The following is an 18,697-nucleotide window of genomic DNA, read 5'->3' as shown; positions in this document are numbered from 1 at the left end:
ACAGGATGGATGGGGGGTATATGAACAGGATGGATGGGGGGTATATGAACAGGATGGATGGGGGGTATATGAACAGGATGGATGGGGGGTATATGAACAGGATGGATGGGGGGTATATGAGCAGGATGGATGGGGGGTATATGAACAGGATGGGGGTATATGAGCAGGACGGATGGGGGGTATATGAACAGGATGGGGGTATATGAACAGGATGGGAGTATATGAGCAGGACGGATGGGGGGTATATGAACAGGATGGGGGTATATGAACAGGATGGGAGTATATGAGCAGGACGGATGGTGGGGTATATGAACCGGATGGTGGGGTATATGAACCGGATGGTGGGGTATATGAACCGGATGGTGGGGTATATGAACCGGATGGGGGGGTATATGAACCGAATGGGGGGTATATGAACCGAATGGGGGGTATATGAACCGGATGGGAGTATATGAGCAGGATGGATGGGGGGTATATGAACAGGATGGGGGTATATGAGCAGGACGGATGGGGGGTATATGAACAGGATGGGGGTATATGAGCAGGACGGATGGGGGGTATATGAACCGGATGGGGGGTATATGAACCGGATGGGGGGTATATGAACCGGATGGGGGGTATATGAACCGGACGGATGGGGGGTATATGAACCGGACGGATGGGGGGTATATGAACCGGACGGATGGGGGGTATATGAACCGGACGGATGGGGGGTATATGAACCGGACGGATGGGGGGTATATGAACCGGACGGATGGGGGGTATATGAACCGGACGGATGGGGGGTATATGAACCGGACGGATGGGGGGTATATGAACCGGACGGATGGGGGGTATATGAACCGGACGGATGGGGGGTATATGAACCGGACGGATGGGGGGTATATGAACCGGACGGATGGGGGGTATATGAACCGGACGGATGGGGGGTATATGAACCGGACGGATGGGGGGTATATGAACCGGACGGATGGGGGGTATATGAACCGGATGGGGGGTATATGAACCGGATGGGGGGTATATGAACCGGATGGGGGGTATATGAACCGGATGGGGGGTATATGAACCGGATGGGGGGGTATATGAACCGGATGGGGGGGTATATGAACCGGATGGGGGGGTATATGAACCGGATGGGGGGGTATATGAACCGGATGGGGGGGTATATGAACCGGATGGGGGGGTATATGAACCGGATGGGGGGTATATGAACCGGATGGGGGGGTATATGAACCGGATGGGGGGGTATATGAACCGGATGGGGGTATATGAACCGGATGGGAGTATATGAGCAGGATGGATGGGGGGTATATGAACAGGATGGGGGGTATATGAACAGGATGGGGGTATATGAACAGGATGGGGGTATATGAGCAGGACGGATGGGGGGTATATGAACAGGATGGGGGGGTATATGAACAGGATGGGAGTATATGAACAGGATGGGGGTATATGAACAGGATGGGGGTATATGAACAGGATGGGGGTATATGAACAGGATGGGAGTATATGAGCAGGACGGATGGGGGGTATATGAACCGGATGGGGGGGTATATGAACCGGATGGGGGGGGTATATGAACCGGATGGGGGGGGTATATGAACCGGATGGGGGGGGTATATGAACCGGATGGGGGGGTATATGAACCGGATGGGGGGGTATATGAACCGGATGGGGGGGTATATGAACCGGATGGGGGGGTATATGAACCGGATGGGGGTATATGAACCGGATGGGGGGTATATGAACAGGATGGGGGTATATGAGCAGGACGGATGGGGGGTATATGAACAGGATGGGGGTATATGAGCAGGACGGATGGGGGGTATATGAACAGGATGGGGGTATATGAGCAGGACGGATGGGGGGTATATGAACAGGATGGGGGTATATGAACAGGATGGGAGTATATGAGCAGGACGGATGGGGGGGTATATGAACCGGATGGGGGGGTATATGAACCGGATGGGGGGGTATATGAACCGGATGGGGGGGTATATGAACCGGATGGGGGGGGTATATGAACCGGATGGGGGGGTATATGAACCGGATGGGGGGGGTATATGAACCGGATGGGGGGGTATATGAACCGGATGGGGGGTATATGAACCGGATGGGGGGTATATGAACCGGATGGGGGGTATATGAACCGGATGGGGGGTATATGAACCGGATGGGGGGTATATGAACAGGATGGGGGGTATATGAACAGGATGGGGGGTATATGAGCAGGATGGGGGTATATGAGCAGGATGGATGGGGGGTATATGAGCAGGATGGATGGGGGGTATATGAGCAGGATGGATGGGGGGTATATGAACAGGATGGGGGTATATGAACAGGATGGGGGTATATGAACAGGATGGGAGTATATGAACAGGATGGGGGTATATGAACAGGATGGGAGTATATGAACAGGATGGGAGTATATGAACAGGATGGGAGTATATGAACAGGATGGGAGTATATGAACAGGATGGGAGTATATGAACAGGATGGGAGTATATGAACAGGATGGGAGTATATGAACAGGATGGGAGTATATGAACAGGATGGGAGTATATGAACAGGATGGGAGTATATGAACAGGATGGGAGTATATGAACAGGATGGGAGTATATGAACAGGATGGGAGTATATGAACAGGATGGGGGTATATGAACAGGATGGGGGTATATGAACAGGATGGGGGTATATGAACAGGATGGGAGTATATGAGCAGGACGGATGGGGGGTATATGAACCGGATGGGGGGTATATGAACCGGATGGGGGGTATATGAACCGGATGGGGGGTATATGAACCGGATGGGGGGTATATGAACCGGATGGGGGGGTATATGAACCGGATGGGGGGGTATATGAACCGGATGGGGGGGTATATGAACCGGATGGGGGGTATATGAACCGGATGGGGGGGTATATGAACCGGATGGGGGGGTATATGAACCGGATGGGGGGGTATATGAACCGGATGGGGGGGTATATGAACCGGATGGGGGGGTATATGAACTGGATGGGGGGTATATGAACCGGATGGGGGGTATATGAACCGGATGGGGGGTATATGAACAGGATGGGAGTATATGAGCAGGATGGATGGGGGGTATATGAACAGGATGGGGGTATATGAGCAGGACGGATGGGGGGTATATGAACAGGATGGGGGTATATGAACAGGATGGGAGTATATGAGCAGGACGGATGGGGGGGTATATGAACCGGATGGGGGGGTATATGAACCGGATGGGGGGGTATATGAACCGGATGGGGGGGTATATGAACCGGATGGGGGGGTATATGAACCGGATGGGAGTATATGAGCAGGATGGATGGGGGGTATATGAACAGGATGGGAGTATATGAGCAGGACGGATGGGGGGGTATATGAACCGGATGGGGGGTATATGAACCGGATGGGGGGTATATGAACCGGATGGGGGGTATATGAACAGGATGGGAGTATATGAGCAGGATGGATGGGGGGTATATGAACAGGATGGGGGTATATGAGCAGGACGGATGGGGGGTATATGAACAGGATGGGGGTATATGAACAGGATGGGAGTATATGAGCAGGACGGATGGGGGGTATATGAACCGGATGGGGGGGTATATGAACCGGATGGGGGGGTATATGAACCGGATGGGGGGGTATATGAACCGGATGGGGGGGTATATGAACCGGATGGGGGGGTATATGAACCGGATGGGGGGTATATGAACCGGATGGGGGGGTATATGAACCGGATGGGGGGGTATATGAACCGGATGGGAGTATATGAGCAGGATGGATGGGGGGTATATGAACAGGATGGGAGTATATGAGCAGGACGGATGGGGGGGTATATGAACCGGATGGGGGGGGTATATGAACCGGATGGGGGGGTATATGAACCGGATGGGGGGGTATATGAACCGGATGGGGGGGGTATATGAACCGGATGGGGGGGGTATATGAACCGGATTGGGGGGGTATATGAACCGGATGGGGGGGGTATATGAACCGGATGGGGGGGGTATATGAACCGGATGGGGGGGTATATGAACCGGATGGGGGGTATATGAACAGGATGGGAGTATATGAGCAGGACGGATGGGGGGTATATGAGCAGGACGGATGGGGGGTATATGAACAGGATGGGGGGTATATGAGCAGGACGGATGGGGGGGTATATGAACAGGATGGGGGTATATGAGCAGGACGGATGGGGGGTATATGAACAGGATGGGGGTATATGAGCAGGACGGGTGGGGGGTATATGAACCGGATGGGGGCTATGTGAACAGGATGGATGGGGGCTATGTGAACAGGATGGATGGGGGCTATGTGAACAGGATGGATGGGGGCTATGTGAACAGGATGGATGGGGGCTATGTGAACAGGATGGATGGGGGCTATGTGAACAGGATGGATGGGGGCTATGTGAACAGGATGGATGGGGGCTATGTGAACAGGATGGATGGGGTCTATGTGAACAGGATGGATGGGGTCTATGTGAACAGGATGGATGGGGTCTATGTGAACAGGATGGATGGGGTCTATGTGAACAGGATGGATGGGGGCTATATGAACAGGATGGGGGTATCATAGTATCATAGTTTTTAAGGTTGAAGGGAGACTCTAAGTCCATCTAGTTCAACCCATATGAACAGGATGGGGGAATATGAGCAGGATGCTGGTATATAAGCAGGATGGGGGTTTATAGCAGGATCATATACAAGGCAGGAGGATCATTACCAGGATGGGGTACCTTAGTAGAGAATTTGGGGACATTACCCCCATAACAGTGTCAGCAGCAGATCCTCGCCCCATAAGTGTGTCATGACCACATTTTTTTGCTTAAAGTTTTATTTTCCTATTTTCTTCCTCTAAAACCAGGGTGCGTCTTATAGTCCGGTGCGTCTTATAGTCCGAAAAATACGGTATTCTGATATGTGTTGCATATTGTGCTTTGTAGAAGTATTGATTTTCCTATCATGTTTGTCAGTAATGTTATTAATGAAGTTATACATTTCTTATTTTTCAGAATTTGATGCAGAAATGACAGATCCGCTGGAAAATGACCTTTTTGACCTGCCCGATTATGAACACACAGAAGATGAAAGTTTCCCTCCTTTACCCCCACCACATTCTCCTGGGGCAGGAGACAATGACAATGAGGATTTGGCTAATGGAGGTAGCTGGTGGAAACATATTATATTGTAATGTACATTAAGACCGGTGTCAGATTTACACAAATGCTCTCTTCCAGGAATGGGGCGCTGTCTGATTTTCTAGAAAGAACAATCGAACACTAGTGCAGGGAAATCTATTTTCTGCAGCAGGTCTAGTTCCATAAGGTGCAGATTGGGTTTGGTGGAGCAGTGTGAAATGGCTCTGTCCGACGAATGCAACCTCATACCTATTCAGCTGCTAATACCTTTGCAGAAAAAAAATAAATATAATGATTTTACATCAGGAAGAAAGGTCATGGAATTACAGAAATCAAAGGATGGATAGATGAACTAATGATATGCCAATCATGAAAAAATGGAAACAAAATGTTTTCAATATTTTGACATTGCGTATGAGTATCACATTGAGAAATCTCCGCACTTCCACACCTTGGCTGCTACCAATAAGGTTATTAATGATTATCTGAGAAATGATTTGCCATACTGATTGCACTTGGATACTGAAAGATCCTTCAAGATCTGCTGGAGAAAGGGAGATTGTTCCCCTAATGTTCCGGCCTGTATCAGTCTAGAGTCGTGGATCCCAAATATTGTAAAACTGTTCAGGTTTATCAGATTGAATGGCTTCTATTCTCTCAAAGTACATCATATAGATCCGCTGTTTGACAGCAGCAAAGGAGGGGGTGGGGGTTTTCCACTGAGAGGCAATATGTATTCTCGTGGCCATAGTTACAAAATCAATAGGGTGATGGATTCTATTATTAGTCTTAGGTGGTCTGTTGCTTAGAAGCATGACTGTAGATGAAAATGCTAAGCGTCACCCAATAATAGAGGAAATAAGGCATGCCACACTATTTCATAGTTAATGGACTTCCACACATATCCACCATATATGCCAGATGTCTTGTTGCTCATCATATCCCCAAAAACATTTGTCAGCGATATTAGGGTATTGCCAGGCAGAGATGTGATACATATGATGGAAAGGTTTAAAGTGCACCAATCAGCAGGATTTTCCTATATAACTTAAAGCCAGTGATATACTGGCAGTATCAGGCTGATTCTATACATGCCTTTAGAAGTCAGCTCGGATGTATAGATTTTGAAATACAAGCAAGTGAAGTTTGTAAAATGAGCAGATTTTTGATTGGCAGCAGCTGCCGATCAGCTGATAGCAGGGGTGGGTTTTGATAGTGATTTCCGCCCCCTGCCTGTCCGTCCTCCCCCTGTTATTTATGCGAATTCTATTATAGAATCAGTTAAACTAAGTGGTTAGAAGGACCTGTGCTGATGTCATACCCAAGTGACCAGAAGGGGCGGGACCTCAGCCAACAGAAAAATATTGTTGCTTCCTGGTATCAGCTATGTTGACTGAGGCACCGCCCCTTCTGGCCACATGCATATGACATCAGCACAGATCCTTCTATCACTTAGTAAAATGATTCTATGATAGAATTAGCATAAATAACAGAGGGAGGACATTCAGGTGAAAAACGGGAAATAAATTCCAACTTGACCCTTTTCTTCTTTTTTTTTGAAAACCATAATGTATGTTTGTATTTTTCAGGATCAGCGGCTAAGTGATTGCTTACTCTATCTACCATAGCCTGATAATTTACGGTTACTATTTTTGGGTTGATATAATGTTTTAATCGCCTGTTATTTTATTTTATTTTATTTTATTTTATTGCAATGTTACAGTTGCCAAAAAACACAATTCTGCTGGTGTTTTTTTTTTTTTTTTTTTTTTGTTACGCTAGTTACCAAACTAATTTATATTTTGATAGATTGGACATTTCTAAACAGTTATATCAAGTATGTGTATTTTTTATTTTTATTTTTCAGTGGGGTAAAAGGGGGGGATTTGAATTTTTTTTTTTCATAATTTTAAAAACTTTTTTAAATTTATTGTACTGTTTTTATTATTTCTCTGAAGACGATTGCAGTTTCAAGTCCCCTATCGCTTCTGCAATACAGAGCAGTGCATCAATATTGCTCTGTTTAGCAGAAATCACGGTCTTCAAAGAATGGTCATGACAGACATGTAATGGCAACCCACGATCATGCCTCAGACACGTCTATGGGCGGTGGGAATGATCTGCCCCCTGCTGCTATATGTTAAATCCCTCTGTCAGATATTGACAGCGGGCTTTAACTAGTTAATAGTAGTGGGCGGATCTCCGATCCACCCATGGCTGTTAGAGACACATGTCGGCTGATTAAATCAGCTGTTATGTTCAGGGAAAGATGCTGGCTCTCAGGTAAATAATATATTATGTAAATATACGTCATGTCGTGAAGGTATTAAAGGAAATCTGGCAGCATGTTTTTGTTATGTAATCTAAAAAACGCATGCTATAGGGTTTAAAACACGATTTCATTGATGTGTCTCTGATCAAGCTCTGTGCTCTTGTTTACTTGCAATGATTGTTTTAGCACCAAGAGCTTATCATTTCTCTGATCACACCAGCGTGTGATCCCTGATCTGACACGCCCCCTTTCCTAATACGTAGCTCACTGTATATAGACATTGCACATACAGAGTCAGATGGGGCAGTGTGTGGCAGGAGGAGAACATGCAGCCCTCTCTGTGATCAGGGAGGACATGGTGTCTGCGCTCTCATCTATCACACAAAGCTGCCTCAGGGTTATAAGATGCACACATTATTTAGCAGGACTTTTTCTTGTTAAAAAGTGCGTCTTATAGTCTGACAAATCTAGTACTTGTTCTGTGCATTGTAATGCAACTGATTGCCATACATAGAAAAAAAAAATATATGGTCTCATGTTTAGCAAGACTTTACAGGGGTACCAACATAGCAGTCAGAGGGCTTTGTTCTGGGCCCCAACTAGCATAGCCACCTAAGCCAGAATCGTATGCTCCACTGGGACCGCACACCCGGAGCAGAGATTCTCAAGGACATTAAAGAGGTTAATGTGAGAGACTGGAGCTCGGCTCTGATTGCTGCTGCTACATGCAGATGTTGGCTGTATAACGTACTGGGTGTGGTGTGGACTTGGCTCCTGAGCACGCTTTATGTAACCACCGAGCGGCAGAGGTCTGGGAGGTCACATGTATAAGAAAAGCATTCCATAAGTTCTTGCCATATAAAGTGATACATGATATATCTGAAAAATGGGGTTGTGTCCTAAGGATGTTGCATGCTTAAATTCCCATTTCAGTGTTTGTTAGCCATAGTAACACATGTCCAGTGTATGTCATTTAATATCCCTTTTTCTGCCATCTCCAGCACTACCCGGTCCTCTCCTGCATCATGTCACCGCAGCTCTCTCATGCCGCCTCACATCGCGGACCGTTAGTTCCATTCTTAATGTGAGTCCATGAAAGCCGTGTTCTCAGTATCAAACTTCACTTGAGAAAGTGACTTCCTGTCCTCACAGAAACTTTGTGGTCACCGCTGCGGACATATGATCCTGGGGATAACCGGAGCAGCTCTGGAAGCGGCAGAAGATGGCAACTAAGTATTCATGCATGAACTGGATATACCTGACTCATATTTTACAGATAGTGAAATAAAAGGAATCCGCTGGAGTGCAGCTTTGAGGCTGCTTTCAGATTGATCGGTGTCCTGTTACCTCTTCTGTTTTTCATTTTGGAAATAAAAACTCTTTTCTTATTACTGCTCTCCTAGATGACTGGACTAGAAGCATGGGAGAAACACAGCCAGAAGAAGCACCAAAGCCTGTCAGGCGGGCAGTAAAGAGACCACAGCCCAAACTGGATGCTCAGCGGTATGTTGTGGTGTTTTGTTTTTTTTTTTTGTTTTTTTTTGGGTTTTTTTGCATATTCTAAACAAACATCAGAGTAGTAGTGGAATTTTTTTGCAATTATATAGATATTAAAAAGCAAACAAATATAAACCGAAGTAACCTTGGCTTCTGCAGAATGTCCTATGTCATACATTGGGGAGCAGCATCACAGAGAGCAGGGTCTGTGGTTGGTTTCTTGCTGTATTTTGCTGTATTTTTTTGGTATGTTTTTTTTTTTTCGTTTTTTTTTCAATTTTAAACTTTTTATTTATTCTCAAAAGAAAAATACAAATCCCACTATCACAGCAGGCCCAACAATATGGCACACACCATGCCAATGCAAAATTACAAACTTTACATTTTCTCAGGCAAGTATGTAGTGGAGAAGAACAATAGAAAGGGAGAGATGAAGAATAGAGGGGAAGGGGAGTGCCTAACTGCATTAACGCAAGATATCCCTAGAACTCCAGACTCTGAACGTGAGACCCCACCACCCCGAGAGAGGAGCCCAGAGGCCCCCCCCCCCCCCGGCTACACTACCGTCCAAGACGCCCCCGTCACTATCTGAAAACAGATCGATACAATGGGGAAGATAAAAAGGCCTCCCAATGGAACCATCTGGAGGCGACACTGGTCTGCTCTTGGTGGGAATGCGCAACAAAGGTCTCCATGCGGTGAATTGGAGAGATCTCTTCCAATGAGGGAAGGTCGGTGGACCTCCAATGTCGAGGAATTATTGTTTCTTTGTCGCTCCATTGGGAGACCCAGACAATTGGGTGTATAGCTTCTGCCTCCGGAGGCCACACAAAGTATTACACTTTAAAAAGTGTAACCCCTCCCCTCTGCCTATACACCCTCCCGTGCATCACGGGCTCCTCAGTTTTATGCTTTGTGTTGAAGGAGGCACACATTCACTCAAGCTCCCATTTTAGTCAGCAGCAGCTGCTGATTGTATCGGATGGAATAAAAGAGGGCCCTAACAGGGCCCCCGGCATGCTCCCTTCTCACCCCACTAAGTCGGCGGTGCTGTTAAGGTTGAGGTACCCATTGCGGGTACAAAGGCTGGAACCACATGCCGTTTTTCCTTCCCCATCCCTTAGAGGCTCTGGGAGAAGTGGGATCCTAACCGGTCACCATTCACTGGGACCGGGCTCCCTCCGCAGCCCCTGGGGGAATCTGACGGACAGGAGACTGAGTATTATCAGGGACAGGCCCTGCATCTATAAGGTACTCTGTGTCCCCTTGGGGACGGTGCATGGAGCGCCTGTGTTACAGACGCTGCAGCGGCTGCTGTTTGTTTGTGACGACCGGGACTACTGCGCCGACCGCGCCTGTTTGCCGGCCGCGTTATTAAATTTAGTCCCCGGCTTCTGCGGCCTAGTACCATAACTCCCGCCCCCGGGCCTGCCAGTCAGGGGTAAGGGCGGGACGGTCGACTGGACGTCGGCAGTGAGGGCTGGAGCATACTTAGGTGTTCTCCTCCCCCCTCACTGAGCACTGTGGGGCACCAGATTCCCGCACTTTATTAGTCACGCCCACGGCTCCCTCCTCCCCTGAGAGCTCTGGCAGCCATATTTGCAATCACTTCTGCCGGTGGAGGATTTCAGAACGAGCTCTACAGCTCTGGGAGGCCCAGGCAGGGAATCTGGTGGACACACAACCGCTTTGGGCGGTCGGTAAGCCACACCGGTTACCCGGTGCTGGCCCCCCTTGGGTGCCGAAGTGTATATATATATATATTTGTATACATTTTCTCTGTTCGGCCGCATTGTTTTGCTTTTGGCTATATACCCTCAGTGATCACTCTCAGAGGAGACTACAGCATGTCGTCCGCAAAGAGCAAGGGTGCCAAGGCACAGGCTTATTTTGCAACCTGTACCTCTTGTGCGGCTATGTTACCTGCAGGTTCCACCTACCCTCACTGTGTGCAATGCTCGGCCCCTGTGGCACTCACTCAGCCGGAGCCTCGGGCACTGGTGGGACCCTCGGCTCAGGTAGAACCGCCGGCTTCCACTGTCCAGGTGGCAGGGACAGAGTTTGCAGTTTTGGCTGAGAAACTCTGAGTCGCTTTCACAATCCATGGCTCAGTCTATGGACAGATGGTCTGCTAAGATACTAGAAGCCTTGCAGTCCAGATCGGTCACACAGGCCCCGGGCACTGTGAGTTCATCGCCCCCAGGCCCCTCTCGGTCGGTGCAGCAGAGTGCTCCTGGGGTGACACCTAGGTCCCACGGGGAGGACTCCGACACGGACCGCAGTCCCAGACCGGCTAAGCGGGCTCGCTGGGAACCTTCCCCAGCTTCATCACGCGGTTCGGGGTCTCAGCATGAGGACTCTCTGGAGGATGAGGCGGAGGTCGCAGCTCAGGGCTCTGATCCTGACGTTGCTCTCAATCTTGATACACCTGAAGGGGACGCCATAGTAAATGACCTTATAGCGTCCATCAACCAGGTGCTAGATCTTTCTCCCCCAACTCCACCTATAGAGGAGTCGGCTTCACAGCAGGAGAAACACCAGTTTAGGTTTCCCAAACGTACACGGAGTGCGTTTTTCGATCACTCTAACTTCAGAGATGCTGTCCGGAAGCACAGAGCATTTCCGGACAGGCGCTTTACTAAGCGCCTTAATGACACACGTTACCCCTTCCCCCCTGACGTAGTTAAGGGTTGGGCTCAGTGTCCCAAGGTGGATCCTCCAGTCTCTAGACTGGCGGCTAGATCCGTAGTATCAGTGGCAGATGGTTCATCGCTCAAGGATGCCACTGACAGGCAAATAGAGCTCCTGATGAAATCCATCTATGAAGCCATAGGCGCGTCTTTTGCTCCGGCCTTTGCAGCCGTGTGGGCACTCCAAGCTATCTCAGCTTGTCTGTCTGAGATTAATGCAGTCACACGTACCTCTGCTCCGCAAGTTGTGTCTTTGACTTCTCAGGCATCGGCCTTTTCGTCCTACGCCATGAACGCCGTCCTGGACTCAGCAAGCCGTACAGCGGTAGCGTCCGCCAATTCGGTGGCAGTCCGCAGGGCCATGTGGCTACGCGAATGGAAGGCAGACTCCGCTTCCAAGAAGTTCTTAACCGGTTTGCCATTTTCTGGCGACCGTTTGTTTGGCGAGCAATTGGATGAAATTATTAAACAATCCAAGGGAAAGGACTCGTCCTTACCCCAGTCCAAACCGAACAAACCTCAGCAACGAAAAATTCAATCGAGGTTTCGGTCTTTTCGGCCCTCAGCCAGGTCCCAATCCTCCACGTCCAACAGGTCACAGAAGGGCCAGAGGAACTCTTCTGCATGGCGGTCTAAGTCACGTCCTCCAAAGACCGCCGGAGGAACCGCCTCCAAGGCGGCCTCCTCATGACTTTCGGCCTCCCCAAACCGCATCCTCGGTCGGTGGCAGGCTCTCCCGCTTTTGCGACGCCTGGTGGCCACATGTCCAAGACCGATGGGTGAGAGACATTCTGTCTCACGGCTACAGGATAGAGCTCAGCTCTCGTCCTCCGACTCGTTTCCTCAGAACATCTCCGCCCCCCGAGCGAGCCGATGCACTTTTTCAGGCGGTGAACACTCTGAAGGCAGAAGGAGTTGTGATTCCCGTTCCCCTTCAAGAACGTGGTCGCGGTTTTTACTCCAACTTGTTCGTGGTGCCAAAAAAGGACGGATCATTCCCCCCCGTTCTGGACCTCAAACTGCTCATCAGACACGTGAGAACCAGACGGTTCCGGATGGAATCTCTCCGTTCTGTCATCGCCTCGATGTCCCAAGGAGACTTCCTAGCCTCAATCGACATCAGGGATGCTTATCTCCATGTGCCGATTGCACCAGAGCATCAACGCTTCCTGCGTTTCGCCATCGGGGACGAACACCTTCAGTTCGTGGCACTGCCTTTCGGCCTGGCGACAGCCCCACGGGTCTTCACCAAGGTCATGGCATCCGTGGTGGCGGTCTTACACTCTCAGGGCCACTCTGTGATCCCTTACTTAGACGATCTCCTAGTCAAGGCACCCTCCCGGGGGGCATGTCAACACAGCCTGACCATTGCTCTGGAGACTCTCCAGAGGTTCGGGTGGATCATCAATTTCCCAAAGTCAAAATTGACACCGACCCAATCACTGACTTACCTCGGGATGGAGTTTCATACTCTCTCAGCGATAGTGAAGCTTCCGCTGGACAAACAGCGTTCGCTGCAGACAGGGGTGCACTCTCTCCTTCGGACCCAGTCACACCCCTTGAGGCGCCTCATGCACTTCCTAGGGAAGATGGTGGCAGCAATGGAGGCAGTTCCCTTTGCGCAGTTTCATCTGCGTCCACTTCAATGGGACATTCTCCGCAAATGGGACAGGAGGTCGACGTCCCTAGACAGGAACGTCTCTCTTTCACTGGCAGCCAAAACCTCTCTTCAGTGGTGGCTTCTTCCCACTTCCTTGTCGAAGGGAAAATCATTCCTGCCCCCATCCTGGGCTGTGGTCACGACGGACGCGAGTCTGTCAGGGTGGGGAGCGGTCTTCCTCCACCACAGGGCTCAGGGAACCTGGACTCCGACAGAGTCCTCCCTTCAGATCAATGTTCTGGAGATAAGGGCAGTGTATCTAGCCCTAAAGGCGTTCCATCGGTGGCTGGAGGGCAGACAGATCCGCATACAGTCGGACAACGCCACGGCGGTCGCGTACATCAACCACCAGGGCGGCACACGCAGTCGTCAGGCCTTCCAAGAAGTTCGGCGGATTCTGCTCTGGGCGGAAGCCACAGCCTCCACCATCTCCGCAGTTCACATCCCGGGCGTAGAAAACTGGGAAGCAGACTTTCTCAGTCGCCAGGGCATGGACGCAGGGGAATGGTCTCTTCACCCGGACGTGTTTCAAGAGATCTGTTGCCGCTGGGGAACGCCGGACGTTGACCTCATGGCGTCTCGGCACAACAACAAAGTCCCGGAATTCATGGCACGGTCTCAAGATCACAGAGCTCTGGCGGCGGACGCATTAGTTCAGGATTGGTCGCAGTTTCGACTGCCGTATGTATTTCCTCCTCTGGCACTGCTGCCCAGAGTGTTGCGCAAGATCAGGTCCGACTGCCGCCGCGCCATCCTCGTCGCTCCAGACTGGCCGAGGAGGTCGTGGTACCCAGATCTGTGGCACCTCACGGTGGGTCAACCGTGGGCACTCCCAGACCGACCAGACTTGCTGTCTCAAGGGCCATTTTTCCATCTGAATTCTGCGGCCCTCAACCTGACTGTGTGGCCATTGAGTCCTGGCTCCTAGCGTCCTCAGGGTTATCTCAAGATGTCATTGCCACTATGAGACAAGCCAGGAAACCAACGTCCGCCAAGATCTATCACAGGGCTTGGAGGATCTTCTTATCCTGGTGCTCTGATCGGGGTTTTACCCCCTGGCCGTTTGCCTTACCCACTTTCCTTTCTTTCCTTCAATCCGGAATGGACAAGGGTTTGTCTCTCGGCTCTCTCAAGGGACAAGTATCGGCGCTTTCCGTGTTTTTTCAAAAGCGTCTAGCCAGGCTTCCGCAGGTCCGCATGTTCCTGCAAGGAGTTTGCCACATAGTCCCACCTTACAAGCGTCCGCTGGAACCCTGGGATCTTAACAGGGTGCTAACGGCTCTTCAGAAACCACCTTTCGAGCCGATGCGGGATATCTCTCTATCACGCCTTTCGCAGAAGGTGACCTTCCTAGTGGCAGTCACATCACTTCGGAGAGTGTCTGAGCTAGCAGCGCTGTCATGCAAAGCCCCCTTCCTGGTGTTTCACCAGGATAAGGTGGTTCTGCGTCCGGTCCCGGAATTTCTCCCTAAGGTGGTATCCCCTTTTCATCTCAATCAGGATATCTCCTTACCTTCCTTTTGCCCTCATCCAGTTCACCAATGTGAAAAGGATTTGCACTTGTTAGATCTCGTGAGAGCACTCCGGATATACATTTCTCGCACGGCGCCCCTGCGCCGTTCGGATGCGCTCTTTGTCCTTGTCGCTGGCCAGCGTAAGGGGTCGCAGGCTTCCAAGTCAACCTTGGCTCGGTGGATCAAGGAACCGATTCTTGAAGCCTACCGTTCTTCTGGGCTTCCGATTCCTTCAGGGCTGAAGGCCCATTCTACCAGAGCCGTGGGTGCATCCTGGGCATTGCGGCACCAGGCTACGGCTCAGCAGGTGTGTCAGGCGGCTACCTGGTCGAGTCTGCACACTTTCACGAAACACTATCAGGTGCATGCCTATGCTTCGGCAGATGCCAGCCTAGGTAGGCGAGTCCTTCAGGCGGCGGTCGCACACCTGTAAGAGGGGGCTGTTTTTCGGCTCTTTTTATCGAGGTATTCTTTTACCCACCCATGGACTGCTTTTGGACGTCCCAATTGTCTGGGTCTCCCAATGGAGCGACAAAGAAGGGAATTTTGTTTACTTACCGTAAATTCCTTTTCTTCTAGCTCCTATTGGGAGACCCAGCACCTGCCCCTGTTCCCTTCGGGCTGTTGTTCTTTTGTGTACACATGTTGTTCATGTTGAATTGTTCTTTTGGTTCATGGTTTCAGTTCTCCGAACATCCTTCGGATTGAATTTACCTTAGACCAATTTATAAGTTTCCTCCTTCCTGCTTTTGCACCAAAACTGAGGAGCCCGTGATGCACGGGAGGGTGTATAGGCAGAGGGGAGGGGTTACACTTTTTAGTGTAATACTTTGTGTGGCCTCCGGAGGCAGAAGCTATACACCCAATTGTCTGGGTCTCCCAATAGGAGCTAGAAGAAAAGGAATTTACGGTAAGTAAACAAAATTCCCTTCTTTGGCTGCCTGTAACAGGTGCCGTAGTAGTGATTTTTTTTTTTTTTTTTTTTTTATAAATAACCTTTGACATCGGGAACATGTACAGAAGCACCGCCTCCGGTAAGGGAGGCACCAACACATCAGTGATCGTTTTTATCACCTTGAGTACCCCCTGCTAGAATGCCTGCAGAATCGGGCACGACCACAAAATATGGGCCATAGACCCCTCCTCCAAGCCACATCGCCAACACAGGCTAGACACCCCCGGAAACCACCTATGCACGACCACTGGGACCCGATACCACCTGGAGACCGTTTTAAAGCTTGTCTCTTGTGCGCTTGTCAGCAAAACAGATTTATGGGACAGAGAAACATTTTTCCCATTGTTCTCATGAGAAGATAGCATTGAGTTCAAGCTCCCAGGTCTTACAAAGTCCCATCTTAGTTAGCAAACCATAGAGGACTGATATTGAATGTGCCGGCCCCACGGAGGCAGCACACAACTCCTCAAATCCCGATTAGAGGGCGTCCCCAGGTCGCCATACTTGAATCTCTAGAGAAAAAATGTTGAAGTTGCATATATAATTAAATGCATGTCGGGCCAAAATAGAACGCCCCCCCCCCCCAGAATAGATTGCAGAGGACGCAGGATACCCCCTGGTGCACCCGAAGTGGCGTCCTTCTTGAATTATATAAAAATGAAGATGTAAAGGTGCCTGGAGGAAACTGCAGAGAATCTGTTAGTGGTTGCAGAGGTCCATTAGGGTCTATCAGGATTCCTCTAACCGACGGAGTGTGTATAATTTTCAGTGTTTGCTTGACTGAGAAAGACATGGCGATTTTGTCCCAGGCAAGGGCGGGCCAGGCCAGGGAGTCGTGGCTACTGAAAGTGGACATATGTCATGGGCTAAGTGTACCCATAGTTTGGAGTAATGGCAATGTATCAAGTTGGGTACTCTTGCATGGGCCGAAGCAAAATAATAATGCTTAAAATCTGGAAGTCCAACTCCTCCTGCTGTTTTGGGACGGGTGAGGACTTCATAACGGAGCCTAGGTCTTTTAGAGCTCCACACAAAACTCTTGGATCTTTCACCGGCTTAAGGATGACCGAAATGAAAGCGGTAGCAGCCTGGTACGGAAGGGGAAGGAATCGCTCACTGAGTTGAAGGCCGCCAACGCCAGAGGAGTCAACTGTTCCGCAAAATACTTATAAAATTGAGAAGTAAAGCCGTCCAGACCGGAACCTTTATTGCCCGGAAGGCCAATGATTACTTCAGTTAACTCCTGTTGCGTGAAGGGGACCTCCAGCTCAGCGGCGATCTGCACATCCAGACGTTGAAATGGGAGGGCAAGTCTAGGGATGGAGTTGGCGATGGAGGCAAATTGTAGAGTCTGGCATAGTATTCTTTAAAGGTATCCAAGATCTCAGGATTGGTATAAACCATAACGTCCTTTGCAATTTTGACGCAAAGGACGTGATTTTGCGTAGTAGGGATATTATTTTAACAATGTCAGTATGAATTTAGTTCTGGTTATTCGTGGTAGATCTCTCAGCATAGAGTGCAGTGTCCGTGAATCTACAGGCTCTGGGTAACCATACTGCAGACTACTACCTCTTTGTATATGCAGCGACTGTATAGGATGAGCTTTCTTCTCCTTGATTTCTCACAGCCCAGAAATTAATAGAAATGAGCCAAGTAGACTGCTGTGCTTTGAGCAGGGGTTACATATAGGCCACATATACCACTGTAGGTCTTTATGATGGGATACCTTTTAGCCTTCCATGGGAGGTACAAGTTGGGAGTCCTCCAGATGTGAACTTCAGACCTGTGTCTCCATATAAAATGTGAACAGGCCTATCTCCGTGTTTTTGGTTTGCTTTGTTTTTTTTACTCCTCTCCCAAAAAAATGACTACTGTCTCAAAATGGAATAGCAGGTTGTGCCACGGCTTATAAGGGTTGTCCAGGATATTGATGTCCTATTCTTAAGATAGGTCATCTGTATCATATCAATTGTAGTTCAATATGTGACACTCGCACCGATTTGGCTGTTACCTGTCAGAAGTGCAGTATATGGTGCCGGATCACCGCAGCTTTAGTTGCTGTTCTTGGGTACTGCATTCAACTCCTGTTGAAGCAAACCACTCTTTTATGATGCGGGCTGAGGTCTCTTCACATGCAGCTTGAAGTCTGGGGCAGATAGTACCCCTTTACTGTCTTTTTACCACCCACTAGTAAGTAGCACTCTGCTCCCCTAAGCTAGATTCAGTCGGGGAATGCGTTTTGGAAGGAGGGCGCTGCCAGATCTCAAATGATCCCCTCCCACTTCTCTGATCTTTAAAAAAAAAAAAAAAAAAAAAAAAAAATGTAAACTTTTCATAGTTCAGATGCTTTAGAAATACTACAAGTTACATTATTCCAGAATATACTAGATTTTAAGTATCTCCCTCTAGGCTCACTTCACAGCGTGGCTTACCTGCTTTAAGGAATCTGTTTGATGGCACAAAATTCAAGGGCAAAGGACATGAGGTAAGTGGTGGTCTGGGGGTTTTCTACACTTGTGGTATTTTTCAAAAAATGTTAGAAAAATGTGCTTTACAACAGAAAATGCTTTTTAAAACGTGCATAGTTTCTATATCCTTTTATCAAAACAGGGTTTTCTACATTGATCAGAAAAAGTTTCAAAACTGTTCTAAGACGTTAAAAAGTACACACATTTCAGAATTCTTAAATAGATTCCATCAGAAAATTATGTACTAAAATGTTCACCAGGGGAGAGAAATGGTATATACATCCCAGTATGGTCCTGCAACATGTATCCACCTAAGCATATCCTTTACCGTGAAGAAGCGTGGACTAATAATGCATATAAAAGTGTGATACTTATTGTCCTTTTGTGTTGTAATGTCTAAAAAAACCTTTTAATGTGGGTAATAAAAGTTATATTTTATATGCATACTCAGTCCACACTTTCATCATGGTAGAAGACAGTTCA

General features: G+C 48.9%; 1 protein-coding gene across 2 annotated transcripts in view; it reads left to right on the top strand.

Moving 5' to 3' along the window:
- Nucleotides 1–18,697, top strand: part of TIPIN (TIMELESS interacting protein) — a 39,212-nt gene that overhangs the window by 11,647 nt on the left and 8,868 nt on the right. For both annotated transcript variants that reach the window (XM_075342865.1, XM_075342866.1), the window contains exons 2-4: nt 5,030–5,179; nt 8,831–8,930; nt 18,156–18,231. In XM_075342865.1, coding sequence (XP_075198980.1) covers nt 5,044–5,179; nt 8,831–8,930; nt 18,156–18,231 — 312 coding nt within the window. In that variant the 5' untranslated portion in view covers nt 5,030–5,043. The remainder of the gene's footprint in view (nt 1–5,029; nt 5,180–8,830; nt 8,931–18,155; nt 18,232–18,697) is intronic.

Source organism: Anomaloglossus baeobatrachus, chromosome 4 (genome assembly GCF_048569485.1).
Source record: "Anomaloglossus baeobatrachus isolate aAnoBae1 chromosome 4, aAnoBae1.hap1, whole genome shotgun sequence".
NCBI lineage: Eukaryota > Metazoa > Chordata > Amphibia > Anura > Aromobatidae > Anomaloglossus > Anomaloglossus baeobatrachus.
This window is presented reverse-complemented; position numbering and strand designations above follow the sequence as displayed.